Here is an 18,179-nt window from a genome sequence, read left to right as displayed (position 1 = left end):
AAGCATAAAACTAGTCTCACAGCTGTTTATCTGGACCAGTTGCTGAAGACTTTACATACTCAAACACCACATAAAGTTGTGTTTGAGTTTCTTCTAGTTTGATTAGACATCCATGATTTATATTCTAGAAGTCTGCATAACAAAGTTTAATTTTTATTTACGGCAAAAGGTGATTTCACAGAGTACAGTGCATTTCAACGGAAAAAAGAAACAAAGGGGAAATAAAGGAAGGAGACAACAGAAACAGCAGCGGATGCTGAGTGTAGTTTTAACTCCTCCTGAAATTAAAGCTTCAATCTGTCAACAGCTCTGCATAAACTAGTGATTAATCTGAGAAAACATTCAACATCTGAGTAAGCAGAACAGCACTTTGAGTTATTTTAACTTCCAGGATGCCACCTCTGACAGTTCCCTTAAAACACACAAGTAGAAAGAAGTGGCTAACAAAGGAAGGCCAGAGCCTGTCTATTCACCAAAAAGTCCTGCTTTTTTTGGCAAAGTGAAACAGAAATCTCTATTATGGAGCATCTGGACAGTGCTAAAACAATTCAGGTTACTTGAGAACAGGGCATGTCTATGTGGTTTGAAGACGAGAACAGAGAGTCAGAGTGGAAACGGTGAGTGAGTGAGTGTCAGTGTTGTGTTGTCAGTCCACAGGTCGCTTTTCACTGTGCTTCTTTGTGAATTCCTCTGCATTCTTCATGAATTTCGCGCGGTCTTTTGTGTATTCCTCTGCCAGGTCTGCCCTCAGCGGGTGCTCGGGCTGAGGCATGTTCACCAGTGCAATGAGACACTGAATCACTGCAGCAACAGATGAGAAGCATTCAGTCTCAACATTTGAACATTCAGGCAGTATTTGCCTCACGGCACTTCCTCAGCCTTACCTTGGCAGGTTCTGGTTGCTGGCTTCCAGTTCTCCACGCTGATGATGGGGAGGCACACCTGACCCTTCTCGTCAATGTTGGGATGGTAGATTTTTGTCTTGAAGGTGATCTTGGGGGGCTTGAAAGGGTACTCTGCAGGGAAGATGATCTCAATCCTAAATGCTCCTTTGTCGTATGGTGCACAGTCCTGGGAAAAGCAAGGGATTGCCGAAAATCAAAAACAATTCTTATGTATTGGTGCAGGTAAACACAGATTCCCCCTAAAGCAGCAGTCATTCACAAGAGTTTGCTATTTCCTTATACTTCAGATGTTTTGCAAAGAAAACTTAATCAGAAGTTGTACAACAGGTTTGAAACTCTATGTTTTTCCCAGAACCCCCATCAATCAAAGTCACACCAGTTCTACATGTGACAACAACCAGGACTCCATCCCATCACTGCCCTGGAGCCTTCATATAGTTAGTTCTTCCAGCTGGGAGTTTAATATCACCTACAGAAGCTCAAATATCTATCGCTCTAATGGTCCGCTAGCATGTCATGAGCAGGAGGAAATCAGCTGACATTGCTGTTGTATGAGTCAGATCTAATAAATCAATCAATAAATGGGTTTAAGGAAAAATTGTTGGGAGTGGATGAAAGGTTCAACACCCCCCAAACAGCCTGTGGCGCTAAAACTGAGGAGTCTTCAGTTAGTGAGCTGCAGCCACTCAGATCAGAAACCGTTTCCCTTGCTAGTCATTCTACAATGAGTGTGTGGTTTGAGTCTCGAAAGCTCGTAGACATTAAAACATGACACTCAGGTACATACGTCTCAGATCAGTTCTGTTTTTATGTGCATGAAGTGCTCAAGTAGGAGATACTCACGTCGAAAATATAAGGTTAGATGCCTAGGGGTTTTCAGTCGTACGGTACAGAAATAGCAAAACAAACTTCATTTAGGGGGAGTTGTACAACTCCTGCATGCATAGGAGATATAGCCTGTATCCATTATTCCAAAATAGGTCAATTTATCTTTAATTTCTCCAGTGAGTGACCATCTACCTTCTAATGTTATACTAGTTTACCAACAATTATGTTAACTGCTTGAAAACAGGGTGAACACTAACTATAAGCTGTAATTTCAGCTTGAGTGCATTTTCTGCTGTACTCACAGGAACAATGAGACCTTGCCAGGTCAGGATATTTGCTTCGTCCACCTGAATGTTGCGGAAATGCTTCATTCCAGATTTGCGGATGTCATCAAGCTCCTAATAACAAACAATTGAGAAAATATGATTGTTGTTTTATTCAAACAAACATTTTTTTTATATTCATCACAACTGAGAAGTTAGTTGAATCTGAAAACTGTTAATTAAAAGGGAACATAACTAAGTCGCTAATCTTTCAGTTCTACTACTTTCCCCTCATCTTACTGTGCTTTGGTGAACTAATAAGTGGACCTCCCACTTCCTGTCTGTGCACATTTACTTCACCTGCATGTAACGCTGGACTGTGAGGGGATTTCAGGAAGTGGTGAGAACATACTTTAGCTGAGAGTCTGCAACAGGTTCTCTGTCAGGAATTCCCCATGTCACAGCGCTACAGCGTGACAGTGAAACCATGAGCAGCCAAACAGAAACCTAATCAGTCTGTTTTAAAGTAGACCTGTACTGTACTAAACTTTACCCCCTTTATTTCAGAGTTATAGTCAAGTTTACTTATTAGATTCATGTTAATTCACACAGTGTTGTTCACTGTTCAGTATGACGTCGTTATCATTTTTGAGGGAGTGAGTCACTTATTACCAGAAACCGGTTGAGTTTCATTTTCATTTTATTGCCGAAGCATTTTTATCCAGTTCTACTTAGAGAAACAACAAATTGTTTGAGTCAACTAGGACGATCTGGATTCATGCACTTTATTATTAATTTCACATTCTATTTAACTGCCCTTGCTTTCTTGACAAAACCTATCCATGTACAAACACTGTATGTGTGAGGCAGTGGGAGAATATCTCTAAGCAGAAGCACAGGACACACAGTGTGTTCATCCATAATGCACGAGGCCAGGTTAAATGGACATCATCCAGCCAAGCAAATTATAGTCGATCAGGAAAGATATTTGACACCACTACTACACAGGTATAGCCATCAACTAGCAGACTACTTTTGTTTGACACCAGCTCGAACAACCTCACCATATTTTCATAAGAAGAGAAAAAGTCACATTAACGGAAACTTTTAACGCCACTGACCAACTGTGAAGATTACTTTATAACTCGATGAGGGTAAGGATCAATGCGATCAGCTGCATCTAACCCAAACAGACTACGGGGAATGACAGCGTCGTAACTGGTGATCCCTCTGTGAGCTGTCGCTAAAACCTGAATGCGTGGCTTTATACTGTACGGAATCAACTTCAGGTTGAGTGCCAGCGGAGCAACTTAGTCCGTTTATCGTTACGACGATGGATCGGAGGAGCAGGCTGACGTCACGTCCCCAGCCCGAAGCCTCCATGTTGTCGGTCCAGCTGCTGATTCAGGCGAGGGCAGCGGCACCAGCAGCCCGCGGCCCGGCCGGCTCACGCCCCGTTCAGCCGGTGGTGTCCGACCGCTCCGCCCAAGTGCTGAATCACGGCCCGGCTAGCGGCTCTAACTAGTCACCTCAATCCCCGCGTTATCCTCAGCCGGTCCCACACATTCGCACTGGGGCGTTTTCCCAGTTTGTAGCTACTCACGCGACTCTTCATCGGGCTGCTCCACAGCTTAGAGCACCGCAAATAAAGACTTTTGGCACATTTACCTTCCCTAGTCTCTTGGTCGAAGTCATTGTGGTACCGAGCTCGTCGTCTTCTTCTTCCTGTTTCTTTCTCTGCCGTCTCGGCTTCTTTGAGATTGGTCAGTAGTGGGTGAATATCCGCGTCCTGACGCACCAGCGCCACCTACTGTCCGGCTGTTTAGGTCACGTTCAGAATTAGAATTCCTACTTTTTTTAACTTCATTAAGCGTCCATGAATTTACGTGTAAAATGCATCCGACAAGCGTAGAAGTAAATAAAGTACTTTAAACAAAACTGTTATGGTGGTGAAAATACTACATTGGAAGTAACAAGGTGTACACCAACATATAAGTGAAAACAAAAATACACAGCTTGTTCTGTAAAACACCTGTAGATGACGCACTGTGCCATTCCTATATGAATAGACATGAATAGATTCATCAACATTTTTTAGTGTTAATTGTGTGAATGACACTATTCAAGGTTCAAGGTTTCTCTGTAAGGTGCAACCATACAGAGGAATTGAAATACCATTTGTCTCTGAGGCATTCTGAGTTATAAGTATGAAAAAAGTTGTAAGGTGCAGATCATCTCTTTCATGATGCTGCTTTATGCTGCTAAACCTAATAAATGAAGCCTTTAAAGAAATGTGTGTAATCAAGCTTTATCGCTTACTGCGCAGTGGTAAAAATGTCTCAAATGTCTTAAATCTAATAATATAAATGTTTATATCGTAAGAAGCAAACCCTAAACGACTGACTGCAGGAAAAACAGCTTCACCTGGTGAAAACACGTTGACACTACAACCGGGATGGTCACAATCAAGGGATGAAAGCTCTGATTGTAATGCGATCATATCCGTGAGGTTTTCTGCATTGTAAAAAAATAATAAAATAAATTCATACAAAACACATTTGTAATTTTCAGCTAATTAACACCTAAGATTAGTGATCAGCTGATTTGGTAAATAAGGCCCTTTAACGCGTAGGTTCTGTCAGCATCCACTTAACACCCTGTCATCAAACGACAGTTTTACTTTTTAAATGGACAACTAACATCAGTAAATATATTTCAAACATAAAACATCAAAACCTCTCTACTTCCAAACGTGCAAATACAGACGCACTTGTTCCACTCTAAAAATACATTTTTTAATTAATTATTGCATTTGCTGCCGTTTGGTGAAATGTTGACAAACAAATAGATAATTCAAAGACTGAGTAAAACACGCAGACAGACTTCGAGCCTGACCTCCCGACAGTCTGTTGAAGATGGCCGCCTGAGAGGAGCGTCTTCACGGCTCCAGTACGGCTAATCCGCTGCTAGCTGCCCAAACTACTTCAACTGACTGGCTCCACCATGAGAAGACCGCACCGGCCACGTTTGCTCCCGTTTTGAAGTTGGAACCGGGCGCATTTATCGAGCACGGAGTTATGGAATAGGACAACAGCGCAGGTGAGGTACCCAGCAGCCACCAGGTCAACCCACGGGAAGCTAGCTGGCGAGCTAGCCCTGCTTTAGCCACACAAGCCGGTCAGTTTAACCAACTACTGCTACTACAGCTCTTCCGGTAGATCGCGGGGACGGAACCAGGGTTGTTAGTAATGGTTGATAGTTAGTCATAAACAACCGTCTACAACAAAGCGTCTAGGTAATATTTGGACGCTGACCTAACACCAGCAGTACCGTTAGCTGAGTGGTCGGCTAGCAGCTAGCTTGTTGGCTAACTGGCAACTAAGTCTTGTAAACAGCACCAGGTGGACGACAGTTCAGTTGCGAAGTGCAGCTGAAGCCCGGAAAGCAGGACACAACTGTTGGTTTAGGGTAACACTTAAAGTGTGTGTGTGTGTGTGTGTGTGTGTGTGTGTGTGTGTGTGTGTGTGTTAACACTGGACTCTTACATTGTCCAGTCTTAATGGCTGTAACAGTAGTTGAATCCCAGCGGTTCAACGTGGGGCCTTCGTTTACACTCGCTCACGTCACTGCTGTTAATCAGTTTACATGAGTTACTGGTAGAAAATGTCTGGGTTTCTTTTCTCTTTCACACACAATCTGAGTCCAGCCTCTACCCGACCTTGCCGATTACCTGCAGCTATTTCCTTGTTTTCATCTGTGCCTATTTTCCATTAGACGCAAGTTTCCACTCGCAGTTACCATTTTCACCAATACACTCAGTGCTGCGTTTCTAACCGATCGACGCTAACTTTTCGTTCAGAAGCAAACCATTTTCTGTGTTTGGTTTTGTTTGGTCTTGATCCAACTGTTTTTTTCTTAAGTGACGAAATAAAAGTTGTTCAACCGGTAAATCCAAGCTGACCAAGGTGCATTTTTTACTGTGTTCAGTAACAATGAACTGTGACTGACTTCCTTGTTCTGGTCTATATTTAGCACACAGTCACCGGGTTTGTTTGATCATCTGTGCAGCTTCTTTCTTCTAGGATGTTAAGATGAAACACACACTGATCTAAGCAACCGTTATATAGTTTCAGCTTTTTGAAGGGACTCTGTAATGTGAGGTCCATTGACACTCCTTTTATGAAGCTTCTAATTTTAGTTAGTTTGTTCTTTAGCTGCTGTTCTAAGTTATTTGTAGCCATTCTAAACATTTGCCTAGTTTGTTTATTAGTAGAATTAATTCATTATTCTATAACTTTGCTTCACCACATCTATATTTCACTGTTTCACTGTTTCCTCAGTGATGACAAAATACAGATGAAAATAATTCATTTAGTAGAATTCCTTCTAATGCCACCTGACATTAAACAGTACAATCTCTGTAAACTTGTGACTTTGCCCTGAGTTAAAGTGCTGCCTTTAGCTTCACCACTGTCTGAAACCAACCTCCTGCATAGTCCTGTTGCCAACAGTGAGCGCTTATGTGTCAACATCTGTCCTTAATCCCTGACTTGTTAACTGTAGCACAGTTTTAACTATAATACAAGTCTTGGTTTTTGCATTACAAGAAGTTTTTCTTTTTTGTTTTAGGAACCTCAGGGGATTTAAGGCCCTTTGTTATATCCCAGCATGGACAGCTTCTTCAAAGCAGCTGTATGTGATCTGGATAAACTGCTCGATGACTTTGAGCTCAATACTGGTGAGATTATTTTCTTTTTTTTTTATTTGACTTTGTCATTTGTTTTTTCCCCACAGTTTGTCAGTCTAGTATGCAATCATGATTGAACCGCTTTGTTCAACACGAGCTTTTAAATGTCTCCAAAGTAGTGTCAAATGATCTTTTCTGTATTTTATTTTTCAGATGAACTTGAATGCAAATCGGTTTTCCTGAAGCCCCCCGCCTACCCCTTCTCCTCACTGGGCTCTCAGTGTTTGTCAGAGGCATCCACCATCCCACAGAGCCTACCGGACCTGAGTTCTCTTCATTATGGTTCTGCCACCAGCTGCCCTGAGCACTCCAGCAGTAACAGCCGCCGCAGCATCAGTGATCGAGAGGCCAACGGTCGGCCTCTCACTGGGGTGGACCTTCTCTCGTCTGTGGATCACAGGCCGACTACAAGCTCTGCCCCTCCATGCCCGGATCGAGCTCTGAAGCCAGTGTGTGACCTTGTAAATGATACAAGCTCAGCTATTTTGGTCCGGGCCAACAGTCATGATGCTTTTGTTGAGCTGGACATGGTGGAAAAGAAATTGGAGGAGGAGGAGGGACCTTTGCTTGTGGATTTTGACAGTCCTGTGATTATGGAGGATGAAGAAAAGCTTGGTCAAAGTGACAAGAAGGAGCAAGCATCTGCAGTGAATGATGAACTACTGGTTCTTGACTCCCATGAGCACAATGGATACTCTGCCTCACTCCGCCTGCTAGATGTCATCCTTCCTGCAGCTGTGGACAAAGAACCTGACTCTACAGATGATTCATCATTACTAAGGACCACTGAGACTTCTGACGAAGGGTACAGTGAGGATGTAGAGTGCACAAACAATGTACTGGATAACGCTTTTGAAGACTGCGAGGCAGAGGCCCCCGTCCCTGCAGGAACAGCAACAACCTCAGTGAATGGACAGTCGGATAAAAGTCTGTCTGAGTCCCTTGCTGGTTCAGAAACCGCAGCCTCAGACAGTGAACCAGGGGGCTTGTCTTGCCTGCCCATCGCTGTGTCCATGTGTGGAGCTCTGGTTAAGTCCAGTTCCACAGTAGAGGAGTTGGGACCAGTTGCAGTTCAGTGCGATGATGCAGACATCTCTGAGGACACGGAGGCAGACTCCCAGGCAGCCATGGAGCACAAGGAAGAGGAACCTGTTGACTCATCCTTGTCCCAGCAGATTGAAGAGGCCAAGCAGTCACCAGAAGGGCCGCATGCCTCTCTTGAACCTGCTGCTGCCGCTGTCCTTCCTGCAGCCCATTCCTTAGATCACTCCCATCACAATCCAGATGATCTACCAGAGTTTGGGTTTGAGTATCTGCCTGAGAGTGACCAGGCTGAGCTGCTGGTTACAGACGAGGAGCTGGATGCCTTCCTGCTGGCTCACACTGAAGCAGAACAGGGTAGAGCCATCTCTTATTGCAGCGGTGCTAGAGATTGTTCTCAACCTGAGAGTTTCTCTGGGTCAGATTTGGAGGGCCTGCTTGTGAAAGAGGAACTGAGAAGCTGTGGTGGAGTTACACTGGAGGAGCTGGAGGGCCTGGCTTCTCCAGAAAGTGACAGACGTGTATTTCCGTTTGTCGAGGGAGGTTTTAACCTCTTTGCTTCACCATCAACCGACAACTCACATAGACTTCTCGCCGAAGAGCCAGAACCCGCATCTGGTGTAAGCCTTTCACTCACCAGCAACACCTTCCTGTCCCAGCACAGCAGTAGCCCTGATCAGCAGCCCTCCTATGGAGGTGCACGACCTAAACAGCTTTACTGCCACAGATCTCCGCCAGCAGGGGGAGACGCCGAGCAGCAGGTTCCGAAAGATGCTGGAGGGACAAGTGTAGCGGTTGTAGAGGATGCAGACAGTTCCCCTAGTCTCACAGAGGAACACGCCATCACTGGGGATTTGAGCCCCGTATACACCCCTCAGGATTACCAGGATTGCAGAGTGGGATATGATGAACTCTCAGAGCCCCCACCTTACCCCGGAGAGTCGCCCTCAGATGGCGCCAGGTCAGTGACCTGGAAACGACAGGGGGCACATGAGCTGGGAAGCAAGCAGCCCGACTGGGTGCCCGATTCTAAAGCTCCCAACTGTATGAACTGCGAACAGAGGTTCACTTTCACTAAGAGGCGGCATCACTGTCGAGCCTGTGGGAAGGTAAGACAGCCACCACAGCTTTAATAGTGGTAGACCTGAAGTCACTTTACATCAGCATCCCAGCCAGTGGATGTGGACAAATGTTATGTTACTGTTCAGAACTTAATCACAAGAAGCTTTGTCTTAGTACAGGCACCAACATCTTTCTAGAGAATGTGATCGTTTTGATGTTAGTTTGCTTTGAAGTATAAGCTGCAAATGCAGATGATGACGCTGAAAGCAAATTGTGAAATCAGGACATTTTTACCAAAATCAAACTATGAAGCACTGGTTTTAATATCCACCAGCACCAGTCATAACTATTGGCTCTGTCATGCTGCACTGATCTTGATATCTATGTTGTGTATAGTTTTTCTAGCACTAATCTTTGCTCATCAAATTTTAGACAAAAGGGTAAAATGTTTTTTGAGAATTTGTTGAGCAGCAACTGTTTTATTGTAGTGTTTTTCATTGTGTAGATTTAGAGTTGCTGAATTATTCAGTGGATATAACAAAACATTTTTCCTCAGCAATATGTGAAGTGTAAGCTTCTCTTGAATCGTGTACGAGTCAGAAATGGTTGAACACAACAGATTATGCCCCAGGACCAAATATAACTCAGTGGATTCATGGAAGCAGAATGCATGAGTCAGCAGTTCTTTTTCCAGCTCTTCTGTAGGTCTGCGCTAAACCACGTGTCATTTAAAGGCCAGAGATTAAAACTGCATCAGGGGGGACTGTGTTTGTGTCTGTAGCAGCGCTGACGCTACATGCATACGTAGTGTAGATGCCTCCAGGCATGTGCTTGACGTCACACTCTTGTCTTGTGCGGCAGGTTTACTGTGCTGTGTGCTGCAACAGAAGGTGTAAACTGAGGTACCTGGAGAAAGAGGCTCGCGTGTGTGTCGTCTGCTTTGATAGCATACGCAGAGGTAAGGCCTCACTTCATCCTGTTTGCACAGACTCCATGGCTGTGGTGGGGGGGTGTAATGTAAAGAATATTTCAAACTTCCAAATATGTTTGTAATATTTTGAAGGGTGGAAACAAATACACACAAACTGCGTCTATAGATGGCCTGCAGCCTTTTCCCTCATCTCGCTGTCATTATTAAAAATTCAACCGTTTTGATATAAAGAATTTAGTATTTCCTTGTGTTTTAGACATCAGATGTCTGTTGCTTCCTTTTCTGTGCTTTTCTTCTCGGCTGTGATAAAAGGCTTTCAGAGGTGCTTTTTATAGTTAAACACTGCAGAAATGACGTTGACAGGGAGGCACAGCGGGGCAGAGAGGAAGGAGAGCAGAAGGAGGGCACTGGCGTTCGTCCTTGATTGCGCGCCTGGTACACAGACCTGCCCAACGCAGGAGACATGTGCTCATACGCTGTCTAAATTAGGAAGAACGAGGTCATCCACTGTGTGTGGCTGCCTGCTCGATGCTGAGCAGTGTGACGCGGCGCTTCGTCTCTCCGCCACCTCCCTCTCCGCTCTCCGTCTCCTTGCGTTGCACACCCCAGCCTAAAGCTAACAGACGGAGATTTGTGGCAATGATGTGGTGAGGGTTGGTGTGTGGAGACAGACGAAAGAATAGACTCACGCTGATGTGGACCGGGTGAGATTCAGCTTAGGGGAAGATGAGGTAAGATGCATCTGACTTCTTAATAAGCAGAATGTCCTCTCTGTGCATTTGTTTGATAGGTCACCATTTATAATCTGATGTAATGCAAAACACCATTCAGACCCCTGCTTATTTGTATTCTGTGTGCTTTGCTGCAAGAATTTTTTTTATGGCTGGTCATCTTTTATTTGCAGAAGATGGTGAGACAGATTATTTGCACTCTGACTGACAAATGGTGATTTCTTTTAATAATGCTCTGAAGAGTTGTGATTCTATGATGTAGTAGTTGCCCGTAAAGTGCTGATCAATAAAGCTCCGTCATGCTTAGTCAATAGAACAGATGAAGCGAGGTCAGCATTTCTTGGAATTTTAATCAGAAAGCAGTGGGAAATGCCTTTTCTGTGAAATAGCAGCTCATTTGTGCCCTGGTTAATGCAATTTCCAGGAATTTGGACTCTGGTTGATGAATTGTCTTTTTTTTTAAACAATCTTGATTAGTTCAGTGTTGGCTGTATCTGATTTAGTTTGAACGCTTGTTTACAGCCTCTCACTCATGTATCACATGGTTAAACAAATGAATATGGCTTCTACTGTGCTGCCCTACCTGCTCAGTTATAAGGGACTACATGCATAGCAGACCACGACAAGTGTCTGGCTCTACACTCTTATTAAAGCTTCATCTTTGATCACATATCTGGTGGGTTGAGGCTGTTCACGTTCAGCTATTAACCACCTGTCCTCTGGTTACTAATCTCTATTAAAACCAGGATGCAGAAAACGTCATTGCATCAAATCCCTTCAGCATCACTACCATCGAGACATGCTGGCAAACACAAACGTTATTCACACGCATCAAACAGAAATGCCAGGCTCCATTTTAGGCCCAACCTTTCTGCCTCGCTCTATCTAAGCTAAGAGCAGCTGCCTCTAGAGTGGCTGCAGAGCCATTCAACCAAACCAAGTCTGCTATTCAGGCTGCGCTCGCCTGAGGAGAAGATGCTGCACATCAGTCTGGAGACGAGGGGAAAACGTTTCTCTAAGAAATCACTACAAAAATAAAGCCTAAGAGCTGTCTGACTCTACAGACCTCCCTGAGCCATGAAAGCTCCTTTTAATACTATATAACCTTTACAAGTACAATTGGTTTGGAGAGGTGTTCTGGAGAAAGCCTCCACTCAGCTAAGCTTTACCCATAATGAATTAAGTTTCCTTTTGTAGCACAGGCCCTGGAGCGGATGATGAGTCCTACGGGTCCAAGTCCAAACCCCAATGTTCCCTCTGAGTACTGCAGCACCATCCCTCCTATGCAGCAGGCTCGTGCTGCTGGCACTCTGAACTCCCCTCCACCCACCGTCATGGTGCCCGTGTCCGTTCTCAAACAACCAAGCAACGACAGTAGGGCCTTTATGATCTACCGCCTGTAGCTTACTGCCGCTTTTCTCGTGGCCGTCCACTAAAGCACCCTTCCTGTCGCCAGGTTGCCCCCGTGAACAGAAACGTGTGTGGTTTGCTGATGGCATCTTGCCCAATGGTGAGGTGGCCGACACAACCAGGCTGTCGGTGACGAGTCGCAGGAGCTCCCAGGACCTCAGCGGTGTCACAGCAGACCCAATTCCAGTAAGACCATATCACCGCACCTGCCTCCACTGTCATTCGGTTTGCCATAAGTATGGGGCAGATCACTGACCTCTGACCTCATGTCGCTTCAAATCTCACCTTCACAACCAGCCAAAGCGTTACTTGTGCTCAAACAGCTGTTCCTAATGGTGGTACTGTAGTGTGCAGTACGAGGCAGCAGTTCAGTCACTCACTGTCTCTTTTCAGCCTGGCTCTGCAGAGACGGAGGCTGGAGTCAGCGGTTCGTTGGCCCCTGAAGACGCTGTCGCTGTAGAGGTGGTTCCGCCTCCGGTGTCGGGGCCCTGGGATTATGCCCTGCTCGCTAGAATCGGCTCCTCTGTGAGCCGGGTCCCCAGTCTGATGCCAGATAATGAGGATGAGCTCCCTCCTCTTCTCATCACCACTGGAGAGGATGATAATGATGGAGGTGAGTTTTTTTTGCCTTAAAGCTCCTCACAAACTGCTTTACATAGACGTTTGTCTAAGTGGCCAAATCATTTATTAAAAAAAGAAAACCAACAACTTTTTTTTTATAAAACTTAAACTTTGTCTGCCAGATTAGCTAGCTAACTAGCTAGCTAACTGCAGCATATACACAAGTGTTCAACTGTTGTTGTCATACAATCACCTTCCTGGCGTCTGATGTCTAGGTGTTTTAGTTGAGGAGAGTCCTGCCCCCTGCCAGATTCGGCACCTCTTGGAGGAGGGAGGCCCTCGACCCCTGACGTTTGTTCTGCATGCCAACCTGCTAATCAACGTGAAGCTGGTCACATGTGAGTAGAAGTTGGTTTGTTTAACCATGCAGACAGGATCAGTGGATAGACGAACTCACATTAACTCTGTTGTTGCTTAGACTCTGGTCGGCAGTGTTGGTGTTTTGGCTCGAATGGACTCCAGGCCCTGGGGCAGAAAGAGGTGGTGTTTTTATTGGAGTGTTTGCCCGAAGAAAAGACTCTTCCTTATGATCTTTTCACTCTATATCTCACCATTTACCAAGATGCCAAAAAAGGTAGAGCGCACATTCTGCTGAGTCGTTCTCTTCATCTTAAATCAGTCTAAAAGCCAAGGCTACAGATTGTTTATTATCTGTTCCAGGAAAATTTCTGGAGGAGCTGGATAATGTGACCTTTACAAACAGTTTCCTGGGCAGCAAGGACCACGCTGGGATGCTGTTCTTCTCCCTCACCTCTCAGCCTGTAGATGGCCTCAGTCTCCCCCCTCAGCCTTTTCTGTTTGGCCTTCTTGTGCTGAAGCTGGAGGTGCCTTGGGCCAAAGTCTTCCCGCTGAGGCTGCTGCTGCGGCTTGGATCTGAGTACAGTGGTGGGTGTCTGTTTACTGGGATCCACTGGTGAAGTTTCTGCTACTGGCAAACCTGTACAAAGCATGAGCTATAACAATTAGTGAATACTATGTTGTAACGTCATTTATTAATATAAATGGAACAAACAAAACATATATTAAACATTATTAGAAGAGACTTATCACCAGCTTTTTTATGGGTCTTTTGTGTCATTCTTGTTTAAGTTAAATCAGTTAAACTATGATATTGTAGTAGATTTAATGATGAACCACATTTTTTCTTTTCAGTCTATCCCACACCGTTGGCTAGTGTTCGTTTTCGGGAGTCTGTGTATCGGGAGACAGGACACACAATTATGAATTTACTGGCTGTAAGTATTAAAGTAGAGGCTTTAGTTGTCAATATGAGCATTAGATATTATGGCAATTTATTTCCTCTCACATATTGTTCATTTGTACCTCTAAACTGTTACAGGACCTGAGGAACTACCAGTACAGCCTGTCAGCTGTGGAGGGTCTGCGAATACACATGGAAATGGGCCACATTTACATCGACATTCCCAAAAGTAGCTTCAGTGAGGTACAAGAGCTTCAAAGCTTTGTGACTATACTTCATGGTCACACAAACTGCTGCAAGGTTTCTGCTTTTCCAGGTGGACACACCAAATGTTTACTCTGCTTTTTGTATTGGAGCAAGGCACAGTGCTGGACACCTTTTCTGTGTTCTACAGATGCAGAAGGTGGTGAACGCCTCAAATGAGCACGTCATCAGTATCGGAGCCACTTTTAGCTCCGAGGCCGACTCTCACCTGCTGTGTCTCCAGAACGACGAGGGAAACTATCAAACCGAAGTCAACACCATGTCTGGGAAGACACGCACAGGTGGCAGTTATAGCATAATAAAAGCATGTAGCAGCAGCAGAAGGAGGAGGTGGTGTAAAAGTTGTGTTAATTATTTTGTGCTGTTGTAGTGACTGGAGCCAGTTTTGTGGTGTTTAACGGGGCTCTCAAAGTCTCTTCAGGCTTCATTGCCAAGTCCAGCATTGTTGAAGGTAATCGTCCTAATTTAAAGTGAAAGACACTGAAGTAACCAATAGACGAGCTAACTGCACTGTCTGTGTGTTAGATGGGTTGATGGTTCAAATCCCACCAAAGACTATGGAGTCTCTGCGCACCGCCCTGAGAGAGCAGGCAGACTTCCACATATCCTGCGGCAAGAACGATGGCGGAGAAGTCAGAGAACACGTCAGTGTCCGCTGGGTTGAGTGGAGTCCAACCATCAATGCAGGGTAACAGCGAACACACTGTGCTCATGCACTGAACAGAGCCATCGGTAGTAAAAGGAGAGCATTTCTTTGGTCGACATCGGTTCATTGTAGGTTTTTAAAGTGTGTCTTAGCTGCAGAGATGGGCTTCTCTTTTCTCCTAGTCTCATTACTAGTAATGGATATCAAATAATTCTGTTGTTGATGATTAGCACTAAGAAATAGTTGGTCTACTTTGTTTCTCTGCAGCAAAGTTAGCAGCGTGGACGGGAAGCCTCTGGACGGAGTTCACAGTGCCAGGCTGCAGCAGGACGCAGAGTTTGAGTCTGATGGACACAGCATCCGATGCTCTGAGGTGGATTTTTAATAGATTTGGTGGTAACTTGAACATAATAATAAAAGCTCCCCAGTGTGGTGCATCAGGTCTGAGAGATATTTGAATGTTCATCCAGGTTTTCTACAATCTGAAGACTCCAGATTGCAGCCTGGCTTCAGTCCTGTCGTCCTACAGGGGCTTTCAAAAGGAGATCGCTTTGGCTGCCTGCAGCGCTCTGACTCCTCACCTCACGGTTCTCACCTCCAGTGGCATCAACTCGCTCTCGCTTCGCGTCTCCACGCAGGCTGATATGGTACTGTGATACAGCAAAGCACTGGGCCTGTCTTCTGCTCAGCCAGCGAGGTGCCGTGTGTGACTGTGCCTGTGCTTTCCCCCTTAGGTGGAGTACCAGGCCGGTTCTGGAGGCAGGCTGCTCCCTCAGAGCTACATGAACGAACTGGATGGAGCCCTGATTCCTGTTATCCACGGAGGTAGTGCTAGTGTGCCACAGACTGCCATGGACATGGAGTTCATCTTCTACATCACACACACCATCTAATGCACGTGCAGGCAGTGACACCCTGAAAGCATAGAAAAGCAGAAGGAAGGTGAGCACAGAACCAGAAGCAGTGATGCCAACAGCTGCACCTGAAGCCACCTGGCACAACACTCCCGCTCTGAGTTGGGTGATGTGTTTAGGACGGATGCAAAGAGATGTGGGTATTTTACGAAGGAGCTGTTGTTTTGTGCTCACCAAAGCTGCTTTAATACAAGAAGCCAAACACTAAAGAAATACAACACGACCACCAAATACCACCGATCCGTTCTTCTGGGCTCTAACTTCCAGTGAATGTTACCACAGACTCTCAATTGAAATGTTTCTCCTGGATGTATTTATTATATTTTAGTATGGGCTTATTAAATGAGTTGATTGTATTACAGAAGGGACAGGATTGGCTGCAGAATATGAATCTGATCAGATGCTGCGTTTCTAGCTGTCCAGTTTTACAACCTCATCATAGGATGGAAAAAAATCACCTGACTCCCACTCCTCAGGTGGAAAAACAATGGGCCTCATGCAAGAACTGTTTAAAATGAAGACTTGTCTACACGTTCAAAAATATCCAATTCACAAATGACAAAACCTATTTACTCCGGCATTTGTTGAATTACTTTTGAAGGCTGCCAAAACAGTATCTGTTCAATGCTGCATGTTGTGGATGGTGGTGAATATTTTGCATTGAGACGTTTTAATGAGCTCTTTATATAGTTTCAAATATGCCAGTAATGGACCTTCATGATAAGCATTCTCATGTCTCTTTCTTCAAATTGGATCATTTCTTGCTCTTAAATTGAAAGCCAAATGTTTGTTTCTTCCTTTTGTGTATAAATCAAACCAATGACAGTGTTTTTCATAGAAAGCAGTTGGATTCATAGCTTCTGTTAAAATGTTCTTGTCCAGTAACCATAAATCTGAGGGTTTCTTGCATGGGGCCGTGACACCTGAAACGTCGATGATCTAAAACTAATGTTGTCATTTCCTCTCCCTGGCCCTGAACGAATGAATGCTTCTGACCGTCTCAGTGTTTTACTTTTAACAGCTGAGCTCCTTTACCTGTTGTCCAGGGTTTTCAGATCTAGCTCAAAGTCACTGTGATAAGAGAGAATCTGCTTGTTAGACTTTTAAAGGAAGGTCCCTCACTTGTAATGGGGTCTACTTTACCATTTACACTTCATTTAATGTGTCTAAACTTGTTTGCTTCCATTTATGTAGACGTGTAGAAGATATATTGAACAACTTCATTAACATCAACAATACGTTTTCCCCTTTTTGCAGCCTTTTTCCACCAGTTACCTGCAGTTGTTTGCACTGGTGATTTTAATCTTTGTTATTAAGTCTCCTTAAATGTGGAGCTCATTCTTTAACCTGTTGCAGCTTACGATCTTTATTTACTGTTCAGTGAAAAGCATCATGTTTTCGATTCTTTTAATTTATTCTAGGAGGAGTCCAATAGGAGCAGCTCAGGGTGTAGAGTCGTGTACACTACTTCACCAGCTTTTCATCAAACTTGCAGCATTTAAGCAATTTAATATTTTTCAGATGAAAAAACACGTTAGCTTTGCGTCAGCGCCGATATCTGGGGTCAGGTGTCCATTTTCTCAGTTTTTCACTTGACAACATCTCCCGTCTGTCAGGAATTCCCCAGTTGGCTTCTGTTGAAGATTTTTTTAATGCAATAGTGAAGAGTTATTTTTGAATCACTGTTAAAATTTGTAAAAAGACAATATTTTTGATAGTCTAGGCTTCATTTATTTCACTGTTTGTGTAGCAAGTTCCTGAAATCTATTGAAATGAAAAAACTAATTATTAATTCCAAGAGAAACAACTCTCACATAAAAACCTACATTTTCAGTCTGCAGCCATAAAATAACTAGTACATTTAAAGAGGTCAAAGGCTTGAACAGACAGAAGAAGAAGGTGGGAATCTGCAGGAGGCCGGTTTGTGATGTTCTGCTTTCTTATTGGAGACAATAACAACAGCTGTTGGACTGATTGTGAAGAAGCTTCATACATGGATCTTCTCATTGTTATCATTTGTTGTTCCTTCAGCAGCTCAAAGCTTTAATTTGACCATAGACCGTAAACATTAAATCAGAAGTCTGTCATGAACACAACCGAAGCCTCAGCCTTTGTGCGAAGCCCTTGGCGCTCGACTGGAATAAACCCCCTCCTCTGCCCCCAAAGCTGATGCTGATTTAAGAACTGACCAGCTCCAAGGGAAAACTGCATCAAGCGTATCACGAACCTGTGTGGAAACTTTATGAACAGCTGAAATTAATACCATATTTTTGTTTGAACTTTGGAGCTTTGAGAACAACACAGACGTTTAGAAAATCTTCCTCTGGGACTGAAATGTTCCTCCGCGTTCTCATGTTCAGGGCAGCAGCGCCTGACACTGTCACAATGAGACGAACTTCAATGCTTTATGATTGTGGGTTTATGTAAATCATCTATTTATTCATAAGCACCAGCTTGATTTTGGTGAACCTGGTATCTGGGTCAGCTTGTGTATTTAAACAATAAAATTTACTTTTATGAAAAATAGTAATTCACACCTGGACTTGGCCTCATTTGGTCTGTCTTATTTAAGGCTCAATGATGTTCACGTGTTCAATTAGCAGAAGGTAAAAAAT

The 18,179-nt window shown here is 44.2% G+C and overlaps 2 protein-coding genes across 4 annotated transcripts; one reads left to right on the top strand and one right to left on the bottom strand.

The window, feature by feature from the left end:
* Positions 1-131: 131 nt before the first annotated feature.
* Positions 132-3,818, bottom strand: ube2l3a (ubiquitin-conjugating enzyme E2L 3a). The gene is made up of 4 exons (XM_029169317.2): positions 3,665-3,818; positions 2,036-2,131; positions 885-1,071; positions 132-801 (listed from the first exon to the last, which is right to left on the bottom strand). Exons 1-4 carry the CDS (start codon positions 3,689-3,691, stop codon positions 647-649), a joined length of 465 nt encoding a protein of 154 aa, XP_029025150.1. The 5' UTR covers positions 3,692-3,818; the 3' UTR covers positions 132-646.
* Positions 3,819-4,858: 1,040 nt separating this feature from the next.
* On the top strand, positions 4,859-18,098 carry zfyve16 (zinc finger, FYVE domain containing 16). 3 transcript variants are annotated; one of them, XM_029169164.3, is made up of 18 exons: positions 4,860-5,173; positions 6,626-6,734; positions 6,897-8,893; positions 9,708-9,804; positions 11,706-11,882; positions 11,965-12,104; positions 12,312-12,531; positions 12,755-12,877; positions 12,958-13,113; positions 13,200-13,424; positions 13,692-13,774; positions 13,879-13,983; positions 14,135-14,285; positions 14,375-14,455; positions 14,530-14,692; positions 14,918-15,023; positions 15,121-15,297; positions 15,385-18,098. In XM_029169164.3, the coding sequence occupies exons 2-18, from the start codon at positions 6,665-6,667 to the stop codon at positions 15,541-15,543; spliced, it is 4,230 nt and encodes a 1,409-aa protein (XP_029024997.1). In that variant the 5' UTR covers positions 4,860-5,173; positions 6,626-6,664; the 3' UTR covers positions 15,544-18,098. The 3 variants fall into 3 exon arrangements, with proteins under 3 accessions (XP_055369298.1, XP_029024997.1, XP_029024996.1); XM_029169163.3 differs by having other exon boundaries at positions 4,861-5,095; XM_055513323.1 differs by lacking the exon at positions 11,706-11,882 and having other exon boundaries at positions 4,859-5,095.
* Positions 18,099-18,179: the final 81 nt, after the last annotated feature.

This window comes from Betta splendens, chromosome 12, assembly GCF_900634795.4.
Source record: "Betta splendens chromosome 12, fBetSpl5.4, whole genome shotgun sequence".
Lineage (NCBI taxonomy): Eukaryota > Metazoa > Chordata > Actinopteri > Anabantiformes > Osphronemidae > Betta > Betta splendens.
The sequence above is the reverse complement of the archived record's forward strand: the minus strand, read 5'-3'. Positions and strand labels throughout refer to the sequence as shown.

What these genes read in the sequence shown, in the direction of transcription:
- ube2l3a (XM_029169317.2), bottom strand. Translation starts at nt 3,691, where the DNA reads ATGACTTCGACCAAGAGACTAGGGAAG. An exon ending in CGACCAAGAGACTAGGGAAG is followed by an intron (nt 2,132 to 3,664) that starts GTAAATGTGCCA and finishes GTTTGTTATTAG; the next exon opens with GAGCTTGATGACATCCGCAA. An exon ending in AGCAACCAGAACCTGCCAAG is followed by an intron (nt 802 to 884) that starts GTAAGGCTGAGG and finishes CTGTTGCTGCAG; the next exon opens with TGATTCAGTGTCTCATTGCA.
- zfyve16 (XM_029169164.3), top strand. Translation starts at nt 6,665, where the DNA reads ATGGACAGCTTCTTCAAAGCAGCTGTATGTGATCTGGATAAACTGCTC. An exon ending in TCACAGCAGACCCAATTCCA is followed by an intron (nt 12,105 to 12,311) that starts GTAAGACCATAT and finishes GTCTCTTTTCAG; the next exon opens with CCTGGCTCTGCAGAGACGGA. An exon ending in TCTCCACGCAGGCTGATATG is followed by an intron (nt 15,298 to 15,384) that starts GTACTGTGATAC and finishes TTTCCCCCTTAG; the next exon opens with GTGGAGTACCAGGCCGGTTC.